Source organism: Glycine soja, chromosome 20 (genome assembly GCF_004193775.1).
Source record: "Glycine soja cultivar W05 chromosome 20, ASM419377v2, whole genome shotgun sequence".
NCBI classification, from domain to species: domain Eukaryota; kingdom Viridiplantae; phylum Streptophyta; class Magnoliopsida; order Fabales; family Fabaceae; genus Glycine; species Glycine soja.
The window spans coordinates 4,717,898-4,743,090 of record NC_041021.1 but is presented as its reverse complement, the minus strand read 5'-3'; the positions used below and the strand labels follow the sequence as shown (position 1 = coordinate 4,743,090).

General features: G+C 31.7%; 2 protein-coding genes and 1 pseudogene across 2 annotated transcripts; 2 read left to right on the top strand and 1 right to left on the bottom strand.

Moving 5' to 3' along the window:
- Positions 1 to 4,075: 4,075 nt before the first annotated feature.
- LOC114401797 lies at positions 4,076 to 9,617 on the top strand (annotated as a pseudogene).
- A 1,948-nt stretch (positions 9,618 to 11,565) lies between these two features.
- LOC114402623 (probable calcium-binding protein CML45) lies at positions 11,566 to 12,496 on the top strand. The gene is made up of 2 exons (XM_028365271.1): positions 11,566 to 11,667; positions 11,823 to 12,496. The coding sequence occupies exons 1-2, from the start codon at positions 11,623 to 11,625 to the stop codon at positions 12,279 to 12,281; spliced, it is 504 nt and encodes a 167-aa protein (XP_028221072.1). The 5' UTR covers positions 11,566 to 11,622; the 3' UTR covers positions 12,282 to 12,496.
- A 4,933-nt stretch (positions 12,497 to 17,429) lies between these two features.
- LOC114402958 lies at positions 17,430 to 20,020 on the bottom strand. The gene is made up of 3 exons (XM_028365668.1): positions 19,109 to 20,020; positions 18,329 to 18,934; positions 17,430 to 18,027 (listed from the first exon to the last, which is right to left on the bottom strand). The coding sequence occupies exons 1-3, from the start codon at positions 19,623 to 19,625 to the stop codon at positions 17,693 to 17,695; spliced, it is 1,458 nt and encodes a 485-aa protein (XP_028221469.1). The 5' UTR covers positions 19,626 to 20,020; the 3' UTR covers positions 17,430 to 17,692.
- Between the last annotated feature and the right edge of the window lie 5,173 nt (positions 20,021 to 25,193).

Below are 25,193 nucleotides of genomic sequence, written 5' to 3'. Positions count from 1 at the left end.
CTCAGCAGAAATGATGTTACCAATGTCTTCTGGATTTGGATACTTACTTGAAGGATGCAGAAATATTAAAATATGAGCATGAGGCAATCCTCTTTTTTGTCACTCAATGGTGTAAACAACTGCAGTCCAATTGAAATATTAGCAGCATGATTATTAATGTATATTTGAAAATATAATTGTAAAATTGAAGTGTAAAAAATGATTGGTAGAGGTGGTAATTACTTACATCCAACAATGACACCAAAGATATGTCCACTTTTGAGATCATTCATCAATTGATTTAGCTTCATTTTGAATATCCGTGAGACAACATCAGGGGAATCCTAAGGTGTAAGATTGCATTTCCTAACTTTTTGTTGAATTCCTGGTCATGCTGGATTACATGTTAATGTCAAGAATAGGTCTGGAAATCCAATATGGACACAAATTGTCATACCATCAAAATATAATTGTTTCATATACCTCTGACTACCAATAAAAGAGTTCGGTAGTATAATTCTCTTACCTTTTTCATTGCCAAGTGTTTGGGGCTCATTATTACAGGCATTCAAATTCATGTACTTGTCTACTCTGAGCTCCTGTTGATGTTGTCTAACATAGTTTAGTTTTTGAGACTCAATCATACAATAGCCATCAACAATCCATTGTTGAAACAATCTCCTTGAATGTAGTATTGTTTGAGTTTCATTGTCCCTTGATTGCATTCAATAACAAAAATATTCACGCATGGTAACTTTTTTCCTCTTTGCGGCATGGATATTTGGATGATCCTTATGAAGAATATTTGATCTATAGTCATCTTCACCTTTGGGGTACAAAAGGGGATATTGCAACGACAAATATGCAGGATGTAGTTCATTTATTCTTTTGAGCACTCCTGTATGCTCGTCACCAACAATCAAAGCAGCAACTTTAACAGTATTTGACAAGTTATATAATCTTTCATCTGATTGTCTATCACTAATGAGTTTTAGTTTGAGGTCACAAATAGCTAAAGATTGTAGTTTGTCCCTTGCCATTCTGAACTTCTGTGCATATCGATTGTGCTTATCTAGCATATTCTTGATTCCAATGATAATCTCTTCATCAAGAATATCTTTGATCCTGAACATTGTTGAAGGTGCATAACCAAGTGTTCATGGTATACAATATTAAAAAGACATTTTAAAAACTATAATGTAACATGAAATTTTTCGAATGTTAAGACTTACGGGTTTTGGGCAAGCCTGTTCTTGACTTCGTTGTCTGTATCATAAATATATAGTTGTGCAAATTTGGGTGGGTTATTAACCATAGGTAGGAGACTTCCAATAAGTATAATGTTGATGGCACTAATTCGAAGACGAGCGATGTTTGACAATGGTGTGCATTGTGTATGTAGTGTAGGACTGTCATCAATAAAGTGTGGGTCACATGTTGAGATATGCTTACGCTTTTCTGCAATAACAATGATTATAACTGAATTAGTATTTATAAAATATGTATAAATCAATTGGGGGTTTGTATTCATTGTTATCATTAGATAAATGCTGACTTGGAGTGTCAAAACTTTGTCTTCTTGCTTGCAAAATGTGTTTTCTATTTTTTCTTTGTTCGGCAGAATTTTTCATTTGAACTTTCAGTTGTCAAAGTATTCTGCACCATTTTGTGATACTTTGAAAATCATAATTTAAGATCAACATATAATGGAGCAAGATGTAGTATTATTCCCGTATATGTAGCAATATAGGAATAGTAGTGACTTAATATTGTTTAAGAATAAATAATGTAGCAATTTAGGATCACTGACAAGGCGTAGGTTCCAAATATTTAACCATATATTTCAACCAAGCACAAATTCAATAAAATATGTCAAATAATATGTATATTTGCCTTTTGTCAAATCTGTCGATACAATTTTTGAGGAGTAGGTTCGAAATGGCACACACTATCATACAAAAGCTGCCAACACAATTAATGAAGAATACATATCAAATACTGTAGCGGTGATAAAAGTCTTATGCTAATCCACACAAATGTCTAATCATAGACTTGGTGGGAAAACAAAAAAGCGAGGGAATGTACAAGGGGCCCTTCTTCTTTTTTCTATACTAGCTTCTGATGAATATTAATGGAGAACAATATGAAATTGTTCATCACCCAACTTCATCAACATTAATTCACATTCAACAACAAGTAAAAGGAATATGATGATAAATGATGAACGAAATGGGAAGCCGAAAAGCAACATTTCTACAACAATACAACTTACCTTCATCATGAACAACAAAAGTTATATTTTCTACTCCTAACTCTGAAGTAAAGTTTCTATCTTTATACAATTTATTATATGTTATACTTAATATTCTATCACCCTTTCATGTACATTGTTTATTCTTAAACAATATTAAGTCACTATTATTCCTACATTGCTACATATATGGGAATAATACATCTTGCTCCATTATATGTTGATCCTAAATTATAATTTTCAAAGTGTCACAAACTGGTGCAGAATACTTTGACAACTGAAAGTTCAAATGGAAAATTCTTCCGAAAAAAGAAAAAATAGAAAACACATTTTGCAAAAAAGAAGACAAAGTTATGACACTCCAAGTCAGCATTTAGCTAATGGTAACAATGAATAAAAACTCCCAATTGATTTGTACATATTTTATAAATACTAATTCGGTTATAATCACTATTATTGCATAAAAGCGTAAATGTATATCAGCATGTGACCCACACTTTATTGATGACAGTTCTAAACTACATACGCAGTGCACACCATTATCAAACATCACTTCGTCTTTGAATCAGTGTTGTCAACATTATATTGGGGAATTTCAAATTTGACACAAGATTTAGTCATTGTACGTATCGTCAACGCTTCTTCAATCCAGATGAATATGTTGTACAAGTTTGGGAAAGAAAATTTAACTTCACTAAACCTCAAACGACCATCAACTTCTACAGAACATACAACCACAGGTGTTGTTCCAATTCAAACTGTCAGCACGTCTCAACATATACATTCAGGAAGATATACATTACACAAATCAAATCTAATAGAACATATTTCATATGATAGTGATGAGGAAATCAATATAAACCAGACAAACATTGATATAGGTAATATGTGGTTATTGTTATTACATCTAAAATGACTATATTCGTGAGGATTTTAATTACATCATGTCAAATTGTTCACCATGTATATTTAACTTCCTACGTATCTGCTTACTTAATTAGATATACACACCTCATTTTAGATTACACAAATTTGTGTCATCTAGATTATTCATTTGACGACCCACCAACGGAGGATGGTCATTATAGAAATCAAGACACACCATATGATCATCAAAATACCGATATTGACTTTCAACTTACATTTTGTTGTCTTTTCATTTCTTTTGCACGTGGGGAGAATCTAAACTTCCAAATTAATTTGTAGGTCCAACATACAATGATATTGGAGATCCAATTTGGCAATACAAGCACTGTAATGTTATGATATGGTATGATAAGAGGATTAACAAAAACAAGCAGTCCAAAAACCCAAGGTTTGCATTATGTTGTGGTGATGGAAAAATACAACTACCTCTACTACAACATGTTCCACAACCATTGAGGCAACTACTATTTGACACCAACAGTTCACAAGCTAAGAACTTCCAGAAAAATATTCATTCATACAATCTAATGTTTGCATTCACATCGTCTGGTGTCAAAGTTGACACAACCTATAATACTGGAAGAGGTCCTCCTATAATTCGCATACATGGTCAAGGGCATTATTTTATTGGGAGTCTCCTACCTATGGTTAATAACTCACCCAAATTTGCATAGCTATATATTTATGATACAGACAACGAAGTCAAGAACAGGCTTGTCCAAAACCTGTAAGTCTTAACATTCAACAAATTGCATGTTACATTATAGTTTTAAAATGTCTTTTTAATAATGTATACCATGAACGCTTGGTTATACACCTTCAACAATGTTCAGGATCAAAGATATTCTTGATGAAGACATTATCATTGGAATCAAGAATATTCTAGATAAGCACAATCGATATGCATAGAAGTTCAGAATGGCAACGGACAAACTACAATCTTCAGTTGTTTGTGACCTCAAACTAAAACTCATTAGTGATAGGCAATCAGATGGAAGATTATATAACTTGCCAAATACTGTTGAAGTTGCTGCTTTGATTGTTGGTGATGAGCATATAGGCAATAAAAGAGATAACATCATTGAAAAGCAAATAGGAGTGCTCAAAAGAATAAATGAACTACATCCTGCATATTTGCCTTTGCAATATCCCCTTTTGTACCCTAAAGGTGAACATGACTATAGACCAAATATTCTTCATAAGGATCATCCAAATATTCATGTTACAAAGAGGAAAAAAGTTATCATACGTGAATATTTTTGTTACAGAATGCTATCAAGGGACAATAAAGCTCAAACAATACTACATTCAAGGAGATTGTTTCAACAATAGATTGTTGATGACTACTGTACGATTGAGTCTCAAAAACTAAATTATGTTAGACAACATCAACAGGAGCTCAGAGTGGACAAGTACATGAATTTGAATGCTTGTAACAATGAGCCCCAAACACTTGGCAATGAAAAAGGTAATAGAATTATACTACCGAGCTCTTTTGTTGGTAGTCAGAGGTATATGGAACAACTATATTTTGATGGTATGACAATTTGTGGCCATGTTGGATTTCCACACCTATTCTTGACATTAATATGTAATCCAGCATGGCCAAAAATTCAACGAAAAGTTAGGAAATGCAATCTTACACCTCATGATTGCCCTCATGTCTCACAGATATTCAAAATGAAGTTAAATCAACTGATGAATGATCTCAAAAATGGACATGTCATTGGTGCCATTGTTGGATGTAAGTAACTACCACCTCTACCAATCATTTTCTACACTTCAATTTTACAATTATATTTTCAAATATACATTATTAATCATGTTGCTAATATTTCAATTGAACTGTAGTTGCTTACACCATTGAGTGAAAAAAAAAAAAAGGATTGTCTCATGCTCATATTTTAATATTTCTGCATCCTTCAAACAAGTATCCAAATCCAGAAGACATTGATAACATCCTTTCTGCTAAGATACCAAATAAGGACACACATCCAGAATTGTATGAAATAGTCTCCAACCATATGATTCATGGACCATGTGGACTGCCAAATACGAGGGCACCATGTATGGTTGATGGGAAGTGTATTAAATTTTTCACTAAGAAGTTCCACCAAGCAACAATTGTTGGCCAAGATGAATTTTCAGTTTATAGAAGAAGAAACAACGGACATACAGTTCAAAAGAATGGTATTCAACTTGATAATCGATTTGTTGTGTCATATAGTCCACATCTCCTACTCAAATATAGAACACACCTAAATGTGGAATGGTGCAATCAGAGTATATCAATCAAATACCTATTTAATACATCAACAAATGATTCGATCGGATTATAGCAACTATTGTTAATGTGCAAAACCAGGATGGCACACAAACTAAGGTTCATGATGAAATTAAACACTATCTTGATTGTTGGTATGTCTCAATCATCTGATCATTAAATACATAATATCTATACACAAAGCACCCTTTTATATTCATTAATACATATTATGTGTATATGTTTTATTATTCATTCACCAGGTATGTGTCGCCCCCTGAGGCATGTTGGAAGATTTTTGCATTCCCAATGCATGGACGTGCACCAACAGTTGAACGTCTCTATTTCCACCTTGAAAATCAACAGTCTGTTTACTAGAAAGATAGTCAGCAAATAGGTTCAGTACTATCTAAGAGTACAATCAAAGAATCAATGTTTACAACTTGGATGGATTCTAATAAAATATACCCTTACTTATGCTGAATATGTGTCCAAATTCGTTTATGTTGCACACAAAAGATGCTGGCAACCAAGAAAACAAGGAAATACAATTGGCAGACTCATATGGGTACCCTCTTCAAGTGGAGAGTTGTTCTACATGAGGATGATGCTATCCTCCGCTAAAGGGTCACAATCTTACAAAGATATTAGAACAGTAGAAAATGTGGTCTACAATACATTTAGAGAAGCATGCTTTGCAAAAGGTTTTCTAGGAAATGATCAAGAATTTGTTGGTGCTTTACGAGAAGCTAACACTTGGGGATCTGCACACTTCCTTAGAAAGTTATTTGTGAAGCTGCTATTTATGAATACCATGGATAGACCCGAATATGTGTGGGAACAAACATGGCAATGAATGACAGATGATATTCTATTTAATCATAGAAGATAAGGTAATTTCAAACATCCTAAATAATTGCATATCATTCATATGAAACAAGTCACTTACTAACGAAGTAATTTTTGTACTATTCATAGGCATTCAACTAACTGAAATTGAAAATCTACTGCAAGCCAATAGGAAAAGTCTATGAGATTTTCCTTCAATGTCATACCCAATAGGATATGCTGCCAACCCACATGGAAATAAGCTCATCTACAATGAAATGGCTTATGATAAGGAAATTTTGTGCGTTGAATTCAATAAATGTTATCACTCACTAACAGGTATGCATAACATATTTCAGTTTTTCTTAATACAATATTCATTCCCAACAATCCATACTACTAATTCATGATGGATACATTACTAAATGCAGATGAGCATACTTCTATTTTTTATAAGATTATGTGTGTTGTTGTAAGTCAATCAGGTGGAGTTTATTTTCTCTGTGGATATGGTGGCACCGGGAAGACATTTATCTGGAAAATGTTATCATTTGTTATACAGTCTAATTGCAGAATTTTTTTAACAGTAGCTTCAAGTGGGATTGCTTCATTACTGCTGCCCGAAGGTAGAACAACACATTCTAAGTTTTCTATACCAGTGCCTGCAACACAAAATTCAACATGCAATATTCATCAAGGGAGTGACTTGGTTGAATTGCTGCAGATGACAAAATTAATAATTTGGGATGAAGCTCCAATGTGTCATAAGTTTAGTTTTGAAGTACTTGATAAAAGCTTAAAAGACATTGTGCACAACGATAGACCTTTTGGAGGAAAGGTCATTGTTTTTTGTGGTGATTTTCATCAAATACTACCTTTTGTGCCAAGAGGTAATCGCTCTGATATCGTCCATGCAACTCTAAATGCATCATACATTTGGGATCGTTGTCAAATTCTTAAATTGACAAAAAAACATGCATTTGCAAACCAATCCTGCTTCCCATACCAACCATCATGACCTCAAACAATTTTCTGATTGGCTACTAGACATAGGCGATGGCAAACTTGGAGAACCTAATGATGAATATGACAAAATCACCATCCCATATGAGTTTCTTATCAAGGACTTTAATGATCCTATCCAGTCAATTGTTGAGGCAACATATCCAGACTTATTACAAAACTATAGCAACGGAGATTTCTTGCAAAAGAAAATTGTTCTAGCCTCTACAAAAGATGTTGTTGATAGTATAAATGACTATGTCCTAGCTTTGATACCCACCGAAGAGAAAGAGTATTGTAGTGTTGATAAATCTGATGAACTACTCAATCCTGCATTTGGAATTCTAACACCTGAATTTCTGAACTCATTGAAAACATCAGGAATACCAAATCACAAGTTAAAAATCAAGGTTGGCACTCCCATCATACTATTACGAAATTTGGACCAGGCAGATGGGTTATGCAATGGAACTAGGCTTATTGTCACAAGACTTGGTTCAAATATGGTTGAAGCAAAGATTATTACTGGACCCAATATAGGTCATAGGACATACATACCAAGAATGAATATGTATCCTTCTGATTCTCCATGGTCATTCAAACTAATTAGAAGACAGTTTCACTTGCAATGACCATAAACAAGTCTCAGGGACAATCCTTGGCACATGTAGGATTATAGTTACCAAACCCAGTATTTTCCCATGGCCAGCTATATATTGCACTTTCACGAGTGCAAAGTAAAAACGGACTGGATATTCTTATTCATGATAAACAAGGTATTCTAAAAAATACTACCATTAATGTAATATACAAAGAAGTATTTTCAAACTTATAAACAAGGTATATTTTCCAAATTCTTATTGTTACATATGCATTATCATAGATAAGATTCATTTTCTATCAAACTATACAGTAACACATACTAATGTTTCCTACCTACAATATTACTGATTGACTTCATTTTCAACATATCAATTTCTAATCAGGGAATTACAATATACTATGTATTTTACTTTACCAATACTTATACTGCTTTCTACATTCACACTCTTTTGCAATTTGATTATGATCAAATCTCAAATAAATTTGATATAATAGCTTTATTTCTTTATGTTGCAGGAGAACAAAAACGAGGGAAATGCTACAAATTTGTTATTAGGTCACAGCCACTCGAGCATTTTCACATCAATTTACCCCTTTCAGGTTAGTACTGTATATATTAGCAATGTTCTATTTGGGATTTTTAAATGTTCAGTAATCTTAACTATATATGCAATCAATAGATTCATTTATGTTCATTGTACAGACTCTCATTCACTACAACAACATGTATCTCATGATAATCACACCAATACCATCCGAAACTATCTACAATTGCATGAGGTTAGTATCATATTCATATTGTATTTAATGTTTTCATTCTATCGATACTTTAACATTATTATCATCCCAATTAACAGCATTATAAAACTGTATACATGTAGTAATATTTGACATTTATCAAACTCAAATATTACGATTAGCCCGTGCATCGACATGGGCAACTATCTAGTATAAATATATAATTTTGATCCACTGAAATCCACACTACCCATCCAAAGAGAACGCCCAAAATAAATATCAGATTTTTTTTTCAAGGGCCACGTGACCAACCAATTTAGACCACTTGCCCCAAGGGAGTTACTATTGGTCCCATTCCATTTTCTATTGCCCACTACCAAGGGCCTGACCCTTTTATATTCCCAAATTGTCCATCTCACGGAATCATGATTCTCTTGTGTAACCATTTTCGCACCCCCTTAATCACAACATAATCATAATTCTAATGCAAAATGTATAACGGAATTACAATTCCATTGTAGATCTTTTGTCAACCCAAACATTACAACAAAATCATGATTTCTGTGGTTGCTTTTTTGGCACCCCCTTAACGCAACAAAATTGTGTTTTGGTTATGAATTTTTTCACAAACAACATAATCATGATTCTATTGTACTATTTTTTTTTTAAATAATTGAATAAAATATGGTTGATGCTTTAAGGGGGTACTGGAATCACGATTCCATTATAATGTTTTTAAAAAAAAATGAAAAAACAAATTATGATTGTACAATAGAATCACCATTTTGTAGTGTCCTTCGTTGTGATTTTCTAAAGCAAAAAAAATAGAAAATGTAATCACAATTCCATTGCCTATTTTTTCAGGAAAAAATATAAACGGAATCACGATTCCATTGAACACAAATTAACGGGAAAAAGGGTACCTTAGAAGAGTTGGGGAAAGAGAGACAAGAAGGGTTGGGCATGGGTAGGGAAGTGAAGGAGGAGGGTAGGAAAAGGAGAGGAGTTGGGGAAGGGAAAGAGTAGGATTGGGGAGAAGAGGTAGGAGAGCATGGGGAAAATGGAGGGTGGAGTTTTTGAAATGGGGACAAAATGGGGTTTTCACAATAGGGTAGGGGGCAAAAGCAAATTGTGTAGGGACCAATAGTATTTTTCTTGCCTCAATTGAAAGATATTGAAATCCAACAAGATATTGGGGGCCAAGGGGAAACATTACAAAATAAAAAAAAATGGAGCAACTAAATAAAGTAAAAAAATAATAAATAAAAGATAAATATTAATTTATACACCAATTATTCAATATTTTGGATGAGGTAAACAAAGAAAAAGTTAAAGGTGCATTTCCATTTTTGGGGTGCATGAGTTGAAAGAAAAGAGAGATAAAAAAAAAGATTATAAATGTGTAAATAATATGATTTTTTTCCTATAATATTATTGCAAGAATTTATCAATTAATTATTTTTAGTAAGATCTAAAGATGAGCTCGGATGGGTTAGGATGAGTTTATCTCTCTCCTCACTCGGCTTAAAATTTATTTAGGGTCAATTTCTTGAACTAAAACCTAACCTGATCAAGACCCAATAAATTAGGGAAAAGATTAGGCCAACTTGATCTATTATTGTAATATATCAATTTTAACATTGTGTATAATTAAATCGTAGAATGAAAAATAAAATTTAAAATAAGATATATTTTATGATATATATATATATATATATATATATATATAATATAAGTATTATTACAAATATAATATCATATTATACAAAATATTACTTATTAAAAATATTAATATATATTTGTTAAAAAAGGTAAACTTTTTAAAATACTATAGGACTTATGATCGAGTTGGGACAACTAAGACAGCCTAAACTCTTTCTCAAAATATATCAAATTTAATTTTTAAAATTCAAATTCTTCCAAAACAACTTCAGGCGAAATTGGATTTGGGGACGAGTTCGGTCTTTATCATTCTTAGCCAACACGCACCAATTTTGGGATATTGCTTCTTGTATTCTTACTATTGTGCCTCATTACATTTAGTTTGGATTGGTCTTTTCAAAATGTAATAAGATGCAATACGAAGGGATGTGAGTGCAGGAAGTTTTGGCCCTTTTTCTGTCATTGAGATTTTAGTCATTCCATTAACAGTTGTGCTTCATTTCTTTATCTCAAGCAACTGCATTTTTTTCATCTGCCTCAACACTTTGATAACTAAAACTTCACAATGGGCATAAAAGCACAAAAACCTAGATACTCTCCAACATGAAAGGACAAAGAACAAATTTAGTTTTTCACAGCCTTAATAGCAAGGCAAAAGTCCTTACCATTTCGTGGTAGTTTCAGGGACAATTTCCTTTCCGACACGCGACCACGTTTTTTTCTTTTGAAACGTACCCTTATCGTGCAACACAAGCACCGATTGCTATCAAATGTCATCCTACTTTATTATTGACAAATCGAAAACCACTTTTTTTATTTTTTTTGAAGGGGTCGAAAACCACTTAAGTCTCAACGCATACGTACATGGCACACAATATTCATATAATAATAAATTTTAATTTACAATATTTTTATAATATTACTTCTTTTTTAAGAAACTTTTCTTTCTTTTTATTCATCACGCTATTCATAATACCACACGATTTTTTGTTCTCTCTTATTTTTTATATTTTTCATGTTTGTAATTTTTTTTGTACAAACACAAAAAAAAAAAAAAAAAACAAGAGTCCTATCTTAATCGCCAAGCATGTTCGCAGTCATTGTGTAATTTGTTACTTCCATCCATTCTCCTTTTGGAGTCTTCTTCCAAGTCTTTGTTTTCAACTGGTGAGTTTCATAGAAATTGCACATATATTTCTTTCATTTCCCAATGTGTTAGTGCTAAGCAAAAGAAAACTATGTCCCACTATTATTACTTTTTATTATAAATAACGTACTTACTTTTAATTCCCAATTCCCAATGAACGCGCTTATTAAGTACTAATTCAGTTAATTATATGGTGAAGGTTCACTTTTATAGGCTATATATATGAATCCAAGAACTCATCCATGCACAATAAGTCCTGCCCTAAGGGTGAATGCTAAATATATGTGATCTTTTTTTTTCTATCAATGGAGCAAACACATGGAAACATAATTATATCTGGATTATCTTTGTGTCTTAGAATTCTCCTTAGTGATATTAAATTTATTAATGGTTTCCTCTCAATTTTATTTTTTTCTTTGCAGTCTTTGGGCAATTGGGTCTCACGAAATTGGAAAAGTTGTGGCACCAAGAAGCCTAGGAGTTATTCAAGTCCCGAACCACAAAACCACAATTTGAATTTGAATTTCATTCAACATGGTGTAAGATTGTGCAAAGAAGAGGTGATTGTGGTAATGCAAAAGCTGGGAATGAGTGTTGAGCGAGATGGGGATGGAATAGAGGACTTTGGAGAACAAGAAATTACTCAAATGTCTGAAAATGAGGTTATTAGTGTGGAAGAGGTGAAGGAAGCTTTCAATGTGTTTGATGAAAACAAAGATGGGTTCATAGATGCTGGTGAGTTGCAAAGGGTGTTGCGTTGTTTGGGTTTGGAGAGAGACTTTGTGCAGTGTCAGAAAATGATTAATGGGATTGATCAAAATGGAGATGAACTAATTGACCACAACGAGTTTTTCATGTTGATGGAACAGAGTTTTTGTTGAATATATATATTATATCCTCTTAGTCTTGCATTGCAAGTGATGCTTTTATTTTCTCTCTTTACTTTCTTTGGGACATGAGAAAGAATAATCAAATATCAAGGAGATATTAGCATTTTCTTAGGCTTAATTTTTTATGCCATTATTAATTTATGTCATCATTGTACGTGTTGTATATATAAAAATAAAAATGTGTTAGAAATCTTTCCCAGTATTGAGTTTGCTATGTTAATTCTGTAATTTATTTTGAATTATAACTTTTTCTTGTTTTTAACTAATAACCCAGTTAAATACCTACTTACCCTACTATTAACCATTTGTCAATTACTCGAAGAAAACTAATAATATACGTAGTAAATTAATTAAGGTTATTATGTGTATAGTTATTTAGTTTTTTCTTTCTTCCCCCTTCTAATAACTGTGAGAAAGAAATGTTAGCGAGGGCAAAAGATTCAACAAATTAAACTTAAATTAAGGAAATATATATTAAATCAATTTAAAATAGAATATTATGAGGAAGAGATTAGTAGTACCAACGGCTATTTGGTGAAACATTTTTTTTAATTAAGTTTAGTTGTAAATTCATTATCCAACTTTCATTATTTTATAAATTTTATCATTCATGTCTTATTTTTACAAATTTTATCATCTAAATTTTTAAATTATATATATTTTATCACCTGTCACAAAAAAGTTAACGATAAAATAAAACAGCATCGTTTTAGTTATCAACATGATGATAAAATATATAAAAATAATATAAATGGTAAAATTTACAAAATTGGAGAAGTTGAATGATAAAATTTATAAAAAAAAAAAACATACATGATAAAATCTGTTACATTATAAAAATTGGATAGTAAAATTTACAAAAATAAAACTTAAGTTATAAAATTCACAAAATAATAAAAATTTCATCATAAATTGAAAAATCAAAAGGCTTAATGGTAAGTTTTATGATGAAATTTTTATTATTTTGTGAATACTACTTCGTACAAATATTATCATCAAACAAAAAAAACAAAAATTTACCATTCCACTTAGACAATTTTCCAAAACTGGATAAATTGAAAATACCCTTGTGACTTTCACAGGAGCATGCAAGTTTTGTGCGAAGCAAAACAAAATGAGGGGTTTTGACCATTACCGGGCTTCTTTTTTTTTTTTTTAATTTATCAAATGGAGGCAGTTCTTAAATTATTTATCAATTGGGGGTAAATCGTATGGATTGTTACAAGTTGAGATACAAAAGTTGTATGATTTTCGGGACTTTTTTTTATGAAGTCATAAACTATTTTATGATTTTTGTTATTTTTTAATTTTTATTTATTTTTTAAAATTAAATGAACTAAATTCGTATAGGACTACACGACTTTAAAGTTGCCAATTATCTTGCAACTTAAAGTATTATTAATTAATTTTGACAATTAATCCTAAGAAAACAATAAAAATACTTGTCAAAATAATTTAAATAAGAAAATAATTTACTAATAAAAAACTTCTTAAAATAAAAACAACATCATACATTAAAATAATCAAAACAATACAAATTATCCACAAACATAAAATCATACATTAAAATAATCAAAACAATACAAATTATCCACAAACATAAAATTAGACAGTACACACACAATAAATAAATATATATATATATATATATATATATATATATATATATATATATATATATATCAAGCAAACAACTACTAACAAATCAAGTACAACAAGATAAAATATTACAACTCATATCTAAAAAAACTGATTGTAAAACATCATCCCAATATTAATATTTTTTTAGAAAAAACATTACATTTTTTAAAATATTTTATTTACATGCTTTTTTATCCCTTGCAACAAATAATTAATAATATTATAAACATAAAAATAGAAAATAAATAACTTACAAATAATATTTTATAATATTAGAAAAAAAAAATAAGTTGCAAAAGATAAAGAAGGACATGACTTTAAAGTCCCAAGAAACACATGACTTTGAAGTTGTAAGATATCACACAACTTCAAAGTCGTAACATTTTTTGTAAAAAAAAAAATAGCTAAAATCATCAAAATAGATACGACTTTATTAAAAAAAATAAAAGTCTCAAAAGTCATACAAATTATGTGTTTAACGTCATAATCATTCATACAACTTATCCCATTTGATAAATAATTCAAAAATTATCCCATTTGATTAATTAGAAAAAAAAAAATTGTCCCCTAATGGTCAAAACCCCACAAAATGAAGTGCAGACCATGTTTGACATCTAAGGCTTGAAGACAAGACTAAAAGTTAAAATACATATATGATTTTGTTGTTATTACTTTGACTTCAAAAAAGAATTTGACTCTATATTGTACCTCCATCCTAGTTGATCCAAATTTCATATTAGAAATATACATAGATTAAAGTTTGAATATTTCGAAAGATATAAAGACTAAAATCAATGTTTTAAAAGTAAAAAATATTTCTTAAAAAAGATTAAAAGCAAGGTGTTTCTAGGCAAAATACCTATTAACAAGTCGATATACACAATGCCTAGTATCCATCCTTTACAGCTAGGACTATTGGGATATTTAATCATATTCACTCCCTTTGATAGTGTTGATCCAACATAGTGCTTTTGTCGTCCATGTTCTTTTTTATCTCTACACATTTCATCGCTTTACCAGAAATTTCCTCTGTCTCTGCCCCTATCGTAATCCAGCTTGGTAGTTTCCACGGCCTGTCCAGCGTTGAGTCGTGGGGTTTGATGGAAAACTTAAAAAGCTACCTTAACCCTAGTGACAATCATTGCAGGCCGTTAACTCTCTTATTGAGGCTGAAGGCAGAAGGACATTGGCGTTAATGATCACAATTAGATTGGGCTTCCTTGCTCCCCAAGTGGGCTTACCTTGGGCCGTCATGCTACGACGACAACCTATGGCCCTACTACATCCACACACACTTGACACTAACTTGGCATGACCAATCAACAGTGGTTTATGTCAGGTGTTACATGGCAGAGTAAGTAATGGTAGGGTCACGACACAACATTCATGTTTTTCTCATCGTAACACATCAACGATCACTATCACTTTTGTAATAAAATGAGACGGTGACGTTTTCCAACTCTTCTATGGTTTCAAACCCATAATTTATGGAATTACAAGTTCGGCGATGCAATGTCACATTCAATGCGCGCTCGAGTTAAGCTCGATCAAAACATTAATCTTACACGTTTTCTTTTTTACTGAATTAATCTTGCATGTTGGTTAGTGTTTTCAGCCCCAAAAAATTTTAATTTAGATATACGGTCATATTTTTTTATATGTAAGAATCAAAAATAAATATACAATAATTTATAATAATTCATTTTCAACCAATTCTACTGAGATCTCATTGATATTTATCTATGGGTACTATGAACGTTTGATAGACATATAATAAAACTTTATCCAATTGCAAAATCTTAATAATATAATGAATAAAACGATGAGATAAAATGAGCAATTCTATTAAATGTTTAATTGGAAAGAATCGCAGTGATTGTATATGGAAATGAAATTCATAAAAAAATTATTAAAAATTACAATAAAAATATATTAAAAAAACATTGATTATTATTTTTAATAAAAAAATTTACTTACAATCTTTTACTAGTTCTAGGAACACATTTGACAATAATCTTCTCAATTAAAGGCAATCACTTTAATATCAATAGAAGTGAGATAAACAATTAAAATTAATAACATTTAACAAAATGAAACACAAAAATTTAAAAAGATCTGAAATAACTTATACTTTGTTATGTGAAGAATAATGTAAAAATAATGTCAATAGTAGACTCCCTAATACACATTTGATTTTTGAAAACAATCAAAAAAAATTATAAAAATCGTTTGGATCCTACTTTTGATTTTAATAAATCTCATTCACAATTCTAAATAAAATTTAACCAATAAAAAAATATGTTAAAAGATATGTTTAATAGGTCTTCCTAACGTGAAAAAACTCCCTCTATATACCAGTATAAAAGTAACCGTCAAATTTTGTCAAACATAGTTTTGATAACAACGGCTTTTAAAAGTCATTCATTGGCAGAGCATATATTTCTTAAGTTTGCATTAAGTGTGAGATTTAACAGAAACTGATATATTTATGATGGTCTTTTTGAAACGGTCAACATAAATGTATCATATTTTTCCAAAGAACCAACAAGTTAGTTTATTTAGGATCCATAGTTCCCCAAACGTAGAATCTGCATATCAAGAGGCCTAAAGTAAAAATTAAAAGAAATTTTTTATTTTAAAGAAAAAGATTATATCTAAAACCTTTTAATTAATATATATAACATTTTTATTTTAAAAAAAACTAATAATAAATGTTGATAGATTTAAAATTCAACTTTTAATTATTTTATATTTAGATCGGTCCTGTTCCAAAGGAATTCAGTGATGAACAGCCACATATCCCATCATGTGAGTAGCATGAATTTTTTCAAAGAGATTGTTTTGGTGATGGGGGAAGCATGCTCTGAACAGTTGGCCATCTTGAATGCTCAAATGGATGAGGTCAGTTGCTGAAATTGTGCCTTAGTTATTGCATCACAGCCCCATGAGAAAAGGATGTTCCCAACAGTTTCCCATTTTCCCAATTCCCTCCCTACTACTTTTTTTCCATCATCATCATCATCATTCCCCCAAAACAGTTCCACACACACACAAAAAAATATTAACACTTTTCTGTAGTGAAAAGTCAAACCACCCTAACTTGAATTGAAACAATGACCAGGAGTAAAGTAACACATTAAAATTTTACAACCTTAAAAATAAGGAGTATACATTATACACTATACTACTACACCAATTCTTGTCCTATCATAGCTTCTTACACTTATCACCCTATTCAGTCCTTCTGTCTTCTAACATTGTTTTAATTAGTACCTTCCTATTCTTAGCCATATATTCTAAGTATATAACAAACGAATGTCTCGGACACATTTATTATCCAAATGATCCGTTTCAATCTTCATTTGGCTGGTGGCCAAATTTAACCAAAAAGGGATTCTTAATTATTATTTATTAGTATAGAAAGCAGCAAAAAATAATTAAGAGAAGACAATGGTTATGTATAGTAATCAAATCTAAATTTTATTATTATTTTTTTTATTGAGGGGGTGGGGGGGGGGGGGGGGTCGCCATGTGATAAAAGAAAGGAAATCACAACAGAGATTCATAGGTTGTGAAGTGTGATTCTCAACAACAGGAAGTGACGCACGAGATCATCACAGTCACCAAACTGAAGCAGACTATCCTTTCTGTTTACCTCGAATGGCTTTCTCAGCAATGTTGGACCACACCTATATTGAGGAGCTTCCGGGAAAAAAAAGTTTGCAGCTTTTTGTTTTGTTTTGTTTCGGTTCTAACTTTGATCAAGTGGCTCCTACTCCAAGGAAGTCAATAAATGGAGGTGGAATTGTTGTTGTTGCATCTGGGGGGCACTGATCACTGCTCAAGTTTTGATGATCTCTGTGTTCTTCTGCTGCCACTGATGATGATAGTGAGGCTTCACTGTGGCCTAATAAAATCTGTGATGTGGAATTTGAGAAACCGTAAAAGTTGTTGTGATTGTTTTGTTGGTGGCGGTGATTCATTAGCATCACATATTGGGGGTATTGAGGGTAGAAACCAGATGAAGGTTGTTGTTGTTGGTGATGAAGGTTCTGGCCAAAATACTCTCCCACCATGTCACTGCTGCTTCTAACACCTACAAATCCAAATAGCATAGTTGTGTTCAACTATAGAAAAAAAAAAAATGGGACTTTTATGAGTATATGCAAGTTTTCCAAAAAGGGTTGCATCAGTCACTGTTGCAGACCAAACTGATAGATGGAGATTAAAACATGGGAAAGTAGGATATTTTTTTAATTTAACTTTGTTTGAAAAGTTGGAAATAGTGATTAGTTGAAGGGTAGTGAGTAATGAAATGAGGCTTTTTGTAACAAGAAACATGAAAGTTGAGAAAAAACAAGTGAGACTGAAACGGACATTGGACATTTGACACACACCTGAAAAGAAATCAAGTGATGTTTGTTGAGGATACAAGGCAATATGAGGAGGGGCCAGCTTGGTGGTTGAGAATGGTTCTTTGGCTGTAGTCATGTGGGGTGAGGAATTTAAGCCAAATTCAATCCCACCAGAAGAAGGCACTACTCCATGGAAGGATGCAGCAGCATATGGAAAACTAGACATCATGTTAATGTTGTTGTTGTTGTTGATGATGTTGTTGGCAAGTCCTCCATTATTTGAGAGATTGACACAATAGGGTGGTGGTGGTGGTGCTTGTTGTTCTGTGTCTCTGGAGACAACAATGCTGTTTGTCGTTGTTATTGTTGTGTTAATTTCATCCACTCTTCTGTAAACAGAAGAAGATTGGCTCAGCCTTCTTCTCCTGTAGGCACTGGACTGTTCTCTGTACTTTCTTGCCATTATAACATGCCAGTGATTCTTCACAGCATTATCTGTTCTCCCTGGGAAAAGCCTTGCAATCATGGCCCATTTGTTGCCATAAATCCTATGTGCCTGCATCAGCCTCTCTTCTTCTTCTTCACTGAATGCCCTCCTATTGATCCTTGGATCCAACTGGTTGAACCACCTCAACCTACAACTCTTTCCTAAAATCACAAAATATAATAATAACATCTCATCAAAACAAGGATTAAAAAAAACAAAACATCATGTCATTATAATTAAAATAAAAAGGTAGAAAAAAGTTCTTTTAAGAAAAATGAAGAATAAGAATATATATGATAGTACTACGATTTTGCACTTGTTTTTACTTTTCACACCTGATCTTCCTTCTAACTTCTCAGCAATGAGGTTCCAGTTCTGAGGGCCATAAAGAGCAACAAGCTCCTTGAGTTTGGAATCTTCTGCTGGTCTCCAATGCCCTCTAGCACAAAGCTTGGAATGCCCCGAACCGCCACTATTAGAATTATTCTCATTAGGGTTGTTCTCATCGTTAGAGTTATTAGCATGGTGGTTAACTTTGTCACTGTCTTCACCAGTACTGCTATCAGAGCCTTTACCCTCTTCTTCTTCAGCAACATCATCACTGTTGTTGGGGCATTCCCTCATGAAGGGAAAACCCCAGTTTGTGCCCCCGTTGGAGACATAGCAATCTTGGTGATGAGAAGAAACCACAGTACCGTAGTGGGAACAAAGAGAGAGAGAGTCCATGTCGGCATAGACCATTCCCATTGAAGGAGGAGAAGAAGAGTGGGAGGAAGAAGAAGGGTATCTAGTGAGGCTATTTGTGTTCTCTTGTGAAGAAGGGTATATCACCCTAGCTGGCCATGCCTTCATCTTTTTGTCTCACAAAAGAAGAAGAAGTAGAAGAAGAAGAAAAAGGGTATGTGAAAATATGAAAGTGTTGCAAAGTGGCAAAAGCTAAGAAGAAGAACAAGAAGTAGAAGAATATTTTATGTGATGACGATGAAGAGGAGGAGTAACATTGAGAGCAAAGTTTGACAGGACAGATAGTTCAAGGGGAAGAAGAAACAGAAGACAGATTTTTTTGCAGGAAGTGTTAAAAAAAGCTAAAGTGCTTTGGTTTCGAAAGTGTTCAAGTGTTGAAGCCTTTTTAACAGATGCCTACACTAATGAAACCATTGGTTCAATGAGAAAAGAAAAGAGAGAGAGGAAATTTTGTGTGTGAGAGAGAGAGAGAAGTTTGAAGTAGTTAGGTACCCAGACTGAGGCAATGACCCTGGCATTCTTCATTTAACCAGTTGCTGTCATTATATTACTACTATTTATTCTATTCTTTTAACAAAATCACACCTCACTCACACGTGTGAGAGTGAGAGACAGGAAGAAAATAACTTTTTATATATTTTCTCTCTCTCATTCTCTCTCCATTCATGGGGGGGTTGCAGGGTCTTAGGCTGTCTTTCTCTAAATTGACAAGAAAGACACTAATGTGATGGGTGCTTACTTCGGCTTGTGGCAGCAGCAAGGGACACCTTTCTTTTCAAAGCACATCAAAGTTTTTTTTTTCTTAAATATTTTGAAATTCCATGATAAATTACGAAATTTTATTCAAAGTCCTATTATTTTTTTATTTTATTTTAAGTTTATATTAAAAAAATTATTTTAAATCTTAGTTATAATCAGTCAAATGATTACATATCATTTTATAAATTAATATTTTAAATACCATCTAACAATTATGATGATACTACATCGTTATACAACTAACAATAAAATTTTAAACAAAAATTTTAATATATCAAAAATTTAAAACAATAAAAAAATTATTAGACATCTAAAATAAAATTCAATTATTTATAAAAACTTTAATCATATTTTGTTATATTTTTTAATTAGAGGGGCTTTGTTGCTATTGCTGCACAACACAACGGAACAAGCCTTGTCATGCTCAAATGCACTAGTAAATATGACCCTAGCTAACATACATATAGCATAGCCTATTCATCAAAATCCTCTCTCTCTCTCTCTCAATTTCAATATCTCTGTCCCCATCAACATCAGTGTCACCCTACTGCATTAGTCCCTCGGCTTGTGCTTGTGTTTTTGCTTGGTCGTGTTGTGTTATTAACTAGATTATTATGTGCAATTCAAAGAGGGTTCAGTAACCTTGGTTTCAGTTGAGGTAACCACTTGAAATCGACCTAACGACCAACCAAATCCAATCCCTTCGGTAAAGAATTACTCTACACAATACACGTACCTCAATTAATTCACTGTTACATTCGTTCCTTTTTTTTTTACTTACTTCAAAAATCATGGTTATTTCAATTCATTAATTAGATATTAATTTTGCTCGTATATGACTGTGTTAGATTAAAGAAATTTTACAAATAATGAAAAATGAATATAAATTCTCATGTTAAATACATTATTCTCATTCATGTGAATTACATGAATATAAATGCAACAAGCTCTTGACCATTATGTTAATCCTTATTTGTAAGATTTAATTATTTAATTCATCAAAATAAAAAAAACAATTAATATAATTGATAACAATAAATTTATTTTAAATTTATATGTTTTAAAAATATCATTCTTATTAATGTTTCTCTCTTCTAAATGCATATTAATATAATATTTTTTTATTTAATTAGAAATATTTTTAATCTAAAAATAATTAGTGTATAAGAGAATATAAATTTGATCGTATATAAAGGAACAAATACATTTTAAAAAATTTGATCTTATAAATAGAAACGGCCGATCCTTTTGAGTTTGTTAATTATTAGTTTGTGTTGACTCATTGTTACATATGTATAAAGTATGAACAGACTTTGTATTCTAATTATTAGTTTAATAGTTATGTATAATTCCATAATGTTATTTAATTATAAATTAATAAATTTATTATATATAATGAGTTATGATAGATTATGTGTTAGTCTTTTCTATTTTGAGTACTACTTTTAAGATTAATTCATGTATTATTATGTGAATTTAGGGTGGATTTGTAATGTTTCCTTAAATGTTGTTTATTTAAATAAATTTTTTTGCTCGATTTTATTGTTCAGATATTAATTATATTAGTACTTACTAGTGTAATTTTTACTCTTAGTATTTCTAAATTTAAATAAAAATAATTTAAAGTTACTGCTTAATTTAATTAGTTTAACACATTTAAAAATGTTGGCTAGAAGGAACTTATTTTAACATTTTTATTTTTTTACAATATTTTAACATTTTTCTTAATAGGCCTTATTTTGCAAATACAGATTAAAAAACATTTTTCTTAATAGGTGATGTTCGTTTTAATCTCGAAATTGCTTCCTCTAAATTGAGTAAAGGTAAAAGAAGTAATTTTAGTAATTGAGTGGTATCAGTGGGTTCTGTCATTTGTAAAGATGTTTTCTTACTCCTCTTCCTCATATAATAATTACCATCTGATTCTGTCTTTTTGGAAAACCAAGCTCTGATACCACTCGAATTAGTTGCCTCAATTGATTCATAGATATCTATTATCTTAGTATATTTGTTATGCTTTTTGAGTCACCCTTGGGCATTAAGCATCTTTGGATAACTTCGACTCAAGATTTCTACAGACCATAGAGATAACCCCCAATTGATATCAATATTCGGCGTTCTGATACACAAGATCCTCAAAGAGGCGAGTGTAGAGCATACTAGCTGGTGAGAGTTTCAGATGATAAACATTATATAACTCGGAGCTTCAGAGAAGAGGGAGTTTAGAGAATGGACATTTTAGTAAAAAGAGAGTGTTATTGAATTCAGTGTGCCTAAACATACAAACTAGTCCCCTTTATATAGGAAGACGACGTACATTAACATACAAGGTCCTATCCCGGGAAGGATAAGATTATTACAAAAGAAGATAACAAAGAATCTACTTTTCTAAAAGCAAAAAAAGGTTGAGTCATAAAGCAGACTCAAGATAAGATGGAGACATAAAGCAAATTCTGACTGACAATAGACATGTGGCACACGATGAGAAGGATAGGATTTCGGCCATCCTTATCCTGAAAAGTCACTCTCTTACTGCGCACCTTTATACAAGATTCCTTTAGCAGTCCATTAGTCTGATCTAGTGGATAATGACAAGTTGTAACGTTGCACTTCTGACCGGGTGAGACTTCCATACACTAGATGATAATAAGGATATCGCTTTTTGTATAAAAACTCCTCCATCAATTGAGCATTGTAGTCCTCCAAGTCTTATTCTAAAGCGAAATTGCCATCAGCTAAATCTTTTACCCTTTGGAACTCAAGATCTGAAACATAAATCTCTGTGCGATTTTGACTGTCATTAGCATTCTAAAGTATTATCCTATCAGTAGGATAACAATCCATTGACCTTTGGGATGAACTTGGTAGGTTTGGGTCCAATGGTCTGTGTGAATAATTATTAATCTCACAGAGATGTCTTGTCAACTGGATCCGATAGCTTTCATCTAAAGGATATGCTTCAAAAGTTCCCCAAATTTGAGCTTCATTTCTAGACCAAAGTTGTCCTTATTCCATAAAATAAGGACAATGAATAATCACAATAGAAACTAGATTTTCTTATGTGATCTTCAAGGATTCCTCTTTGCCATTCAATGTCTAGAATTTGTTTCAGCTTCATACGCCACCAAGCTAAAGGAGAAAATTATTCTAACATCGTCCATAAAAAATATTCATCTTTATATGGATCTGTCAATATGTGGTATGTCATCAGGGGCTTTAAGGCGATGGGAATAGAGTATTGAAATGTATTACAGCAAATAGCCCATATGGTTGGTTCACACAAATCCCATCCAATCTCACAAAAAAGTTCAAATATAGCTCCAAAGGGTATTTCAAGGTCAAATATTTGTGTGGAGTGTATTTGAATCTCATGATTTCGTGAAGGAAATGGAAGTAATGAGACTTAGCATATTGAAGAATTTCTGTTGGAGTATGGATAGCCAAACCCTAGAAGGAAATTCCTAATGGTTTTAGTTGTATCTCCTAATTTTGTGGGAGATTCAACTGACTCTTGGGAAGAGATATTTAATTTTGTAGGTTCTTTTTTTGGTTTTGATTTTTTCTTATAAGCAGAAGCTGTAGGTAAAGACCATGATGAACTAGCTTTGGGAAAAAAGTAATCTTGAGGGTTTTGGAATGGAGAATAGAAAGTAGGAGAATGAGGGGCTAGCGAAATTGTCATCAACTAAATCTTCTACCCTTTGGAACTCAGGATCTAGAATATAAATCTCTGTGTGAATTTGACTATCATTAGCATTCTGAAGTATTATCCTATCAGTAGGATAATAATCCATTGGCCTTTGGGATGAACTTGGTAGGTCTGGGTCCAACGGTTTGAGTGAATGAATTAATATTTTTATATATTTATGATTTATTATACATTTATTTGTATATTGGAAAAGTCAAATACCATGCTGAACAAACAAATTAAGCCCTCACAATAAATAAATTGGTCATACTCCACAAAATAGACATAGGGGATCTCCAATATTTGGCTAGTCGAATAGCCGAACACCCTCTAAACAAAACCAGATACATGGAATACATGGCTAAAGTCATAAGTATTTTGTTGACTAAATAGTTGAGTACTCCCTTTAGAAGAAGAATCGAAGGTGCGAGGGCTTCAAGCACCAAAGCACTAGGAATACTTCATAACCACAACCAACAATAAACTATAAGAATATCATAATCAGAATTATATAAATAATTAAGCATCATAATAATGATTATTTAGACTAGATTATCTTCTTTCAAGAACAAATTAAGCTCTTTTTCGCTAACAACCTTACTTTATGTAGTGGTTATGCATATATAACTCTCCCATTAACACCTGCTTTCTTTTACTAAGGTCTTTCTTTTGCTCAAATTTCATTTTTTATCATTTTATATTAAAAAATGTTAGCAAATTATTATTATTATTCTCTAACACAATTTTCAAACATAATATTTGTTAATTTATTAAAATTTATTAAAAAAACATAAAATTTAATGGGTCTCACTCTTTTTGAACACCTATAATTTTGTAATTTCGAACTAATAATAATAATGTATGTTAAAAAATTTGTTACTATAACCCTCCCTAATTAGCAAATTTCTCTTACTTTTTTACTTTTAAGTCTGATTTTTTAATCATTAAATCAATTTTATATCTCATTTAAATATGCTAATTGAATATTGATTTTCGATCACTTAATCAAAATCATGCTGAGGCTCTAGTTAATTTCAGTTCAAAACCATGTAAGTGTGTAATAAAAACATAATTATAACAAAATAAAGATAAAAAAAGGAAAAGAATGTTGCTTATATAAGGAATTCCCCTAGGCTGGCGATCAAAACGAGAAAAAACGAACCATATGGATGCTCCAATGTAATATGCAAAATGTAAATCCAAAATTATTTAATACCTCAGCGGTATAT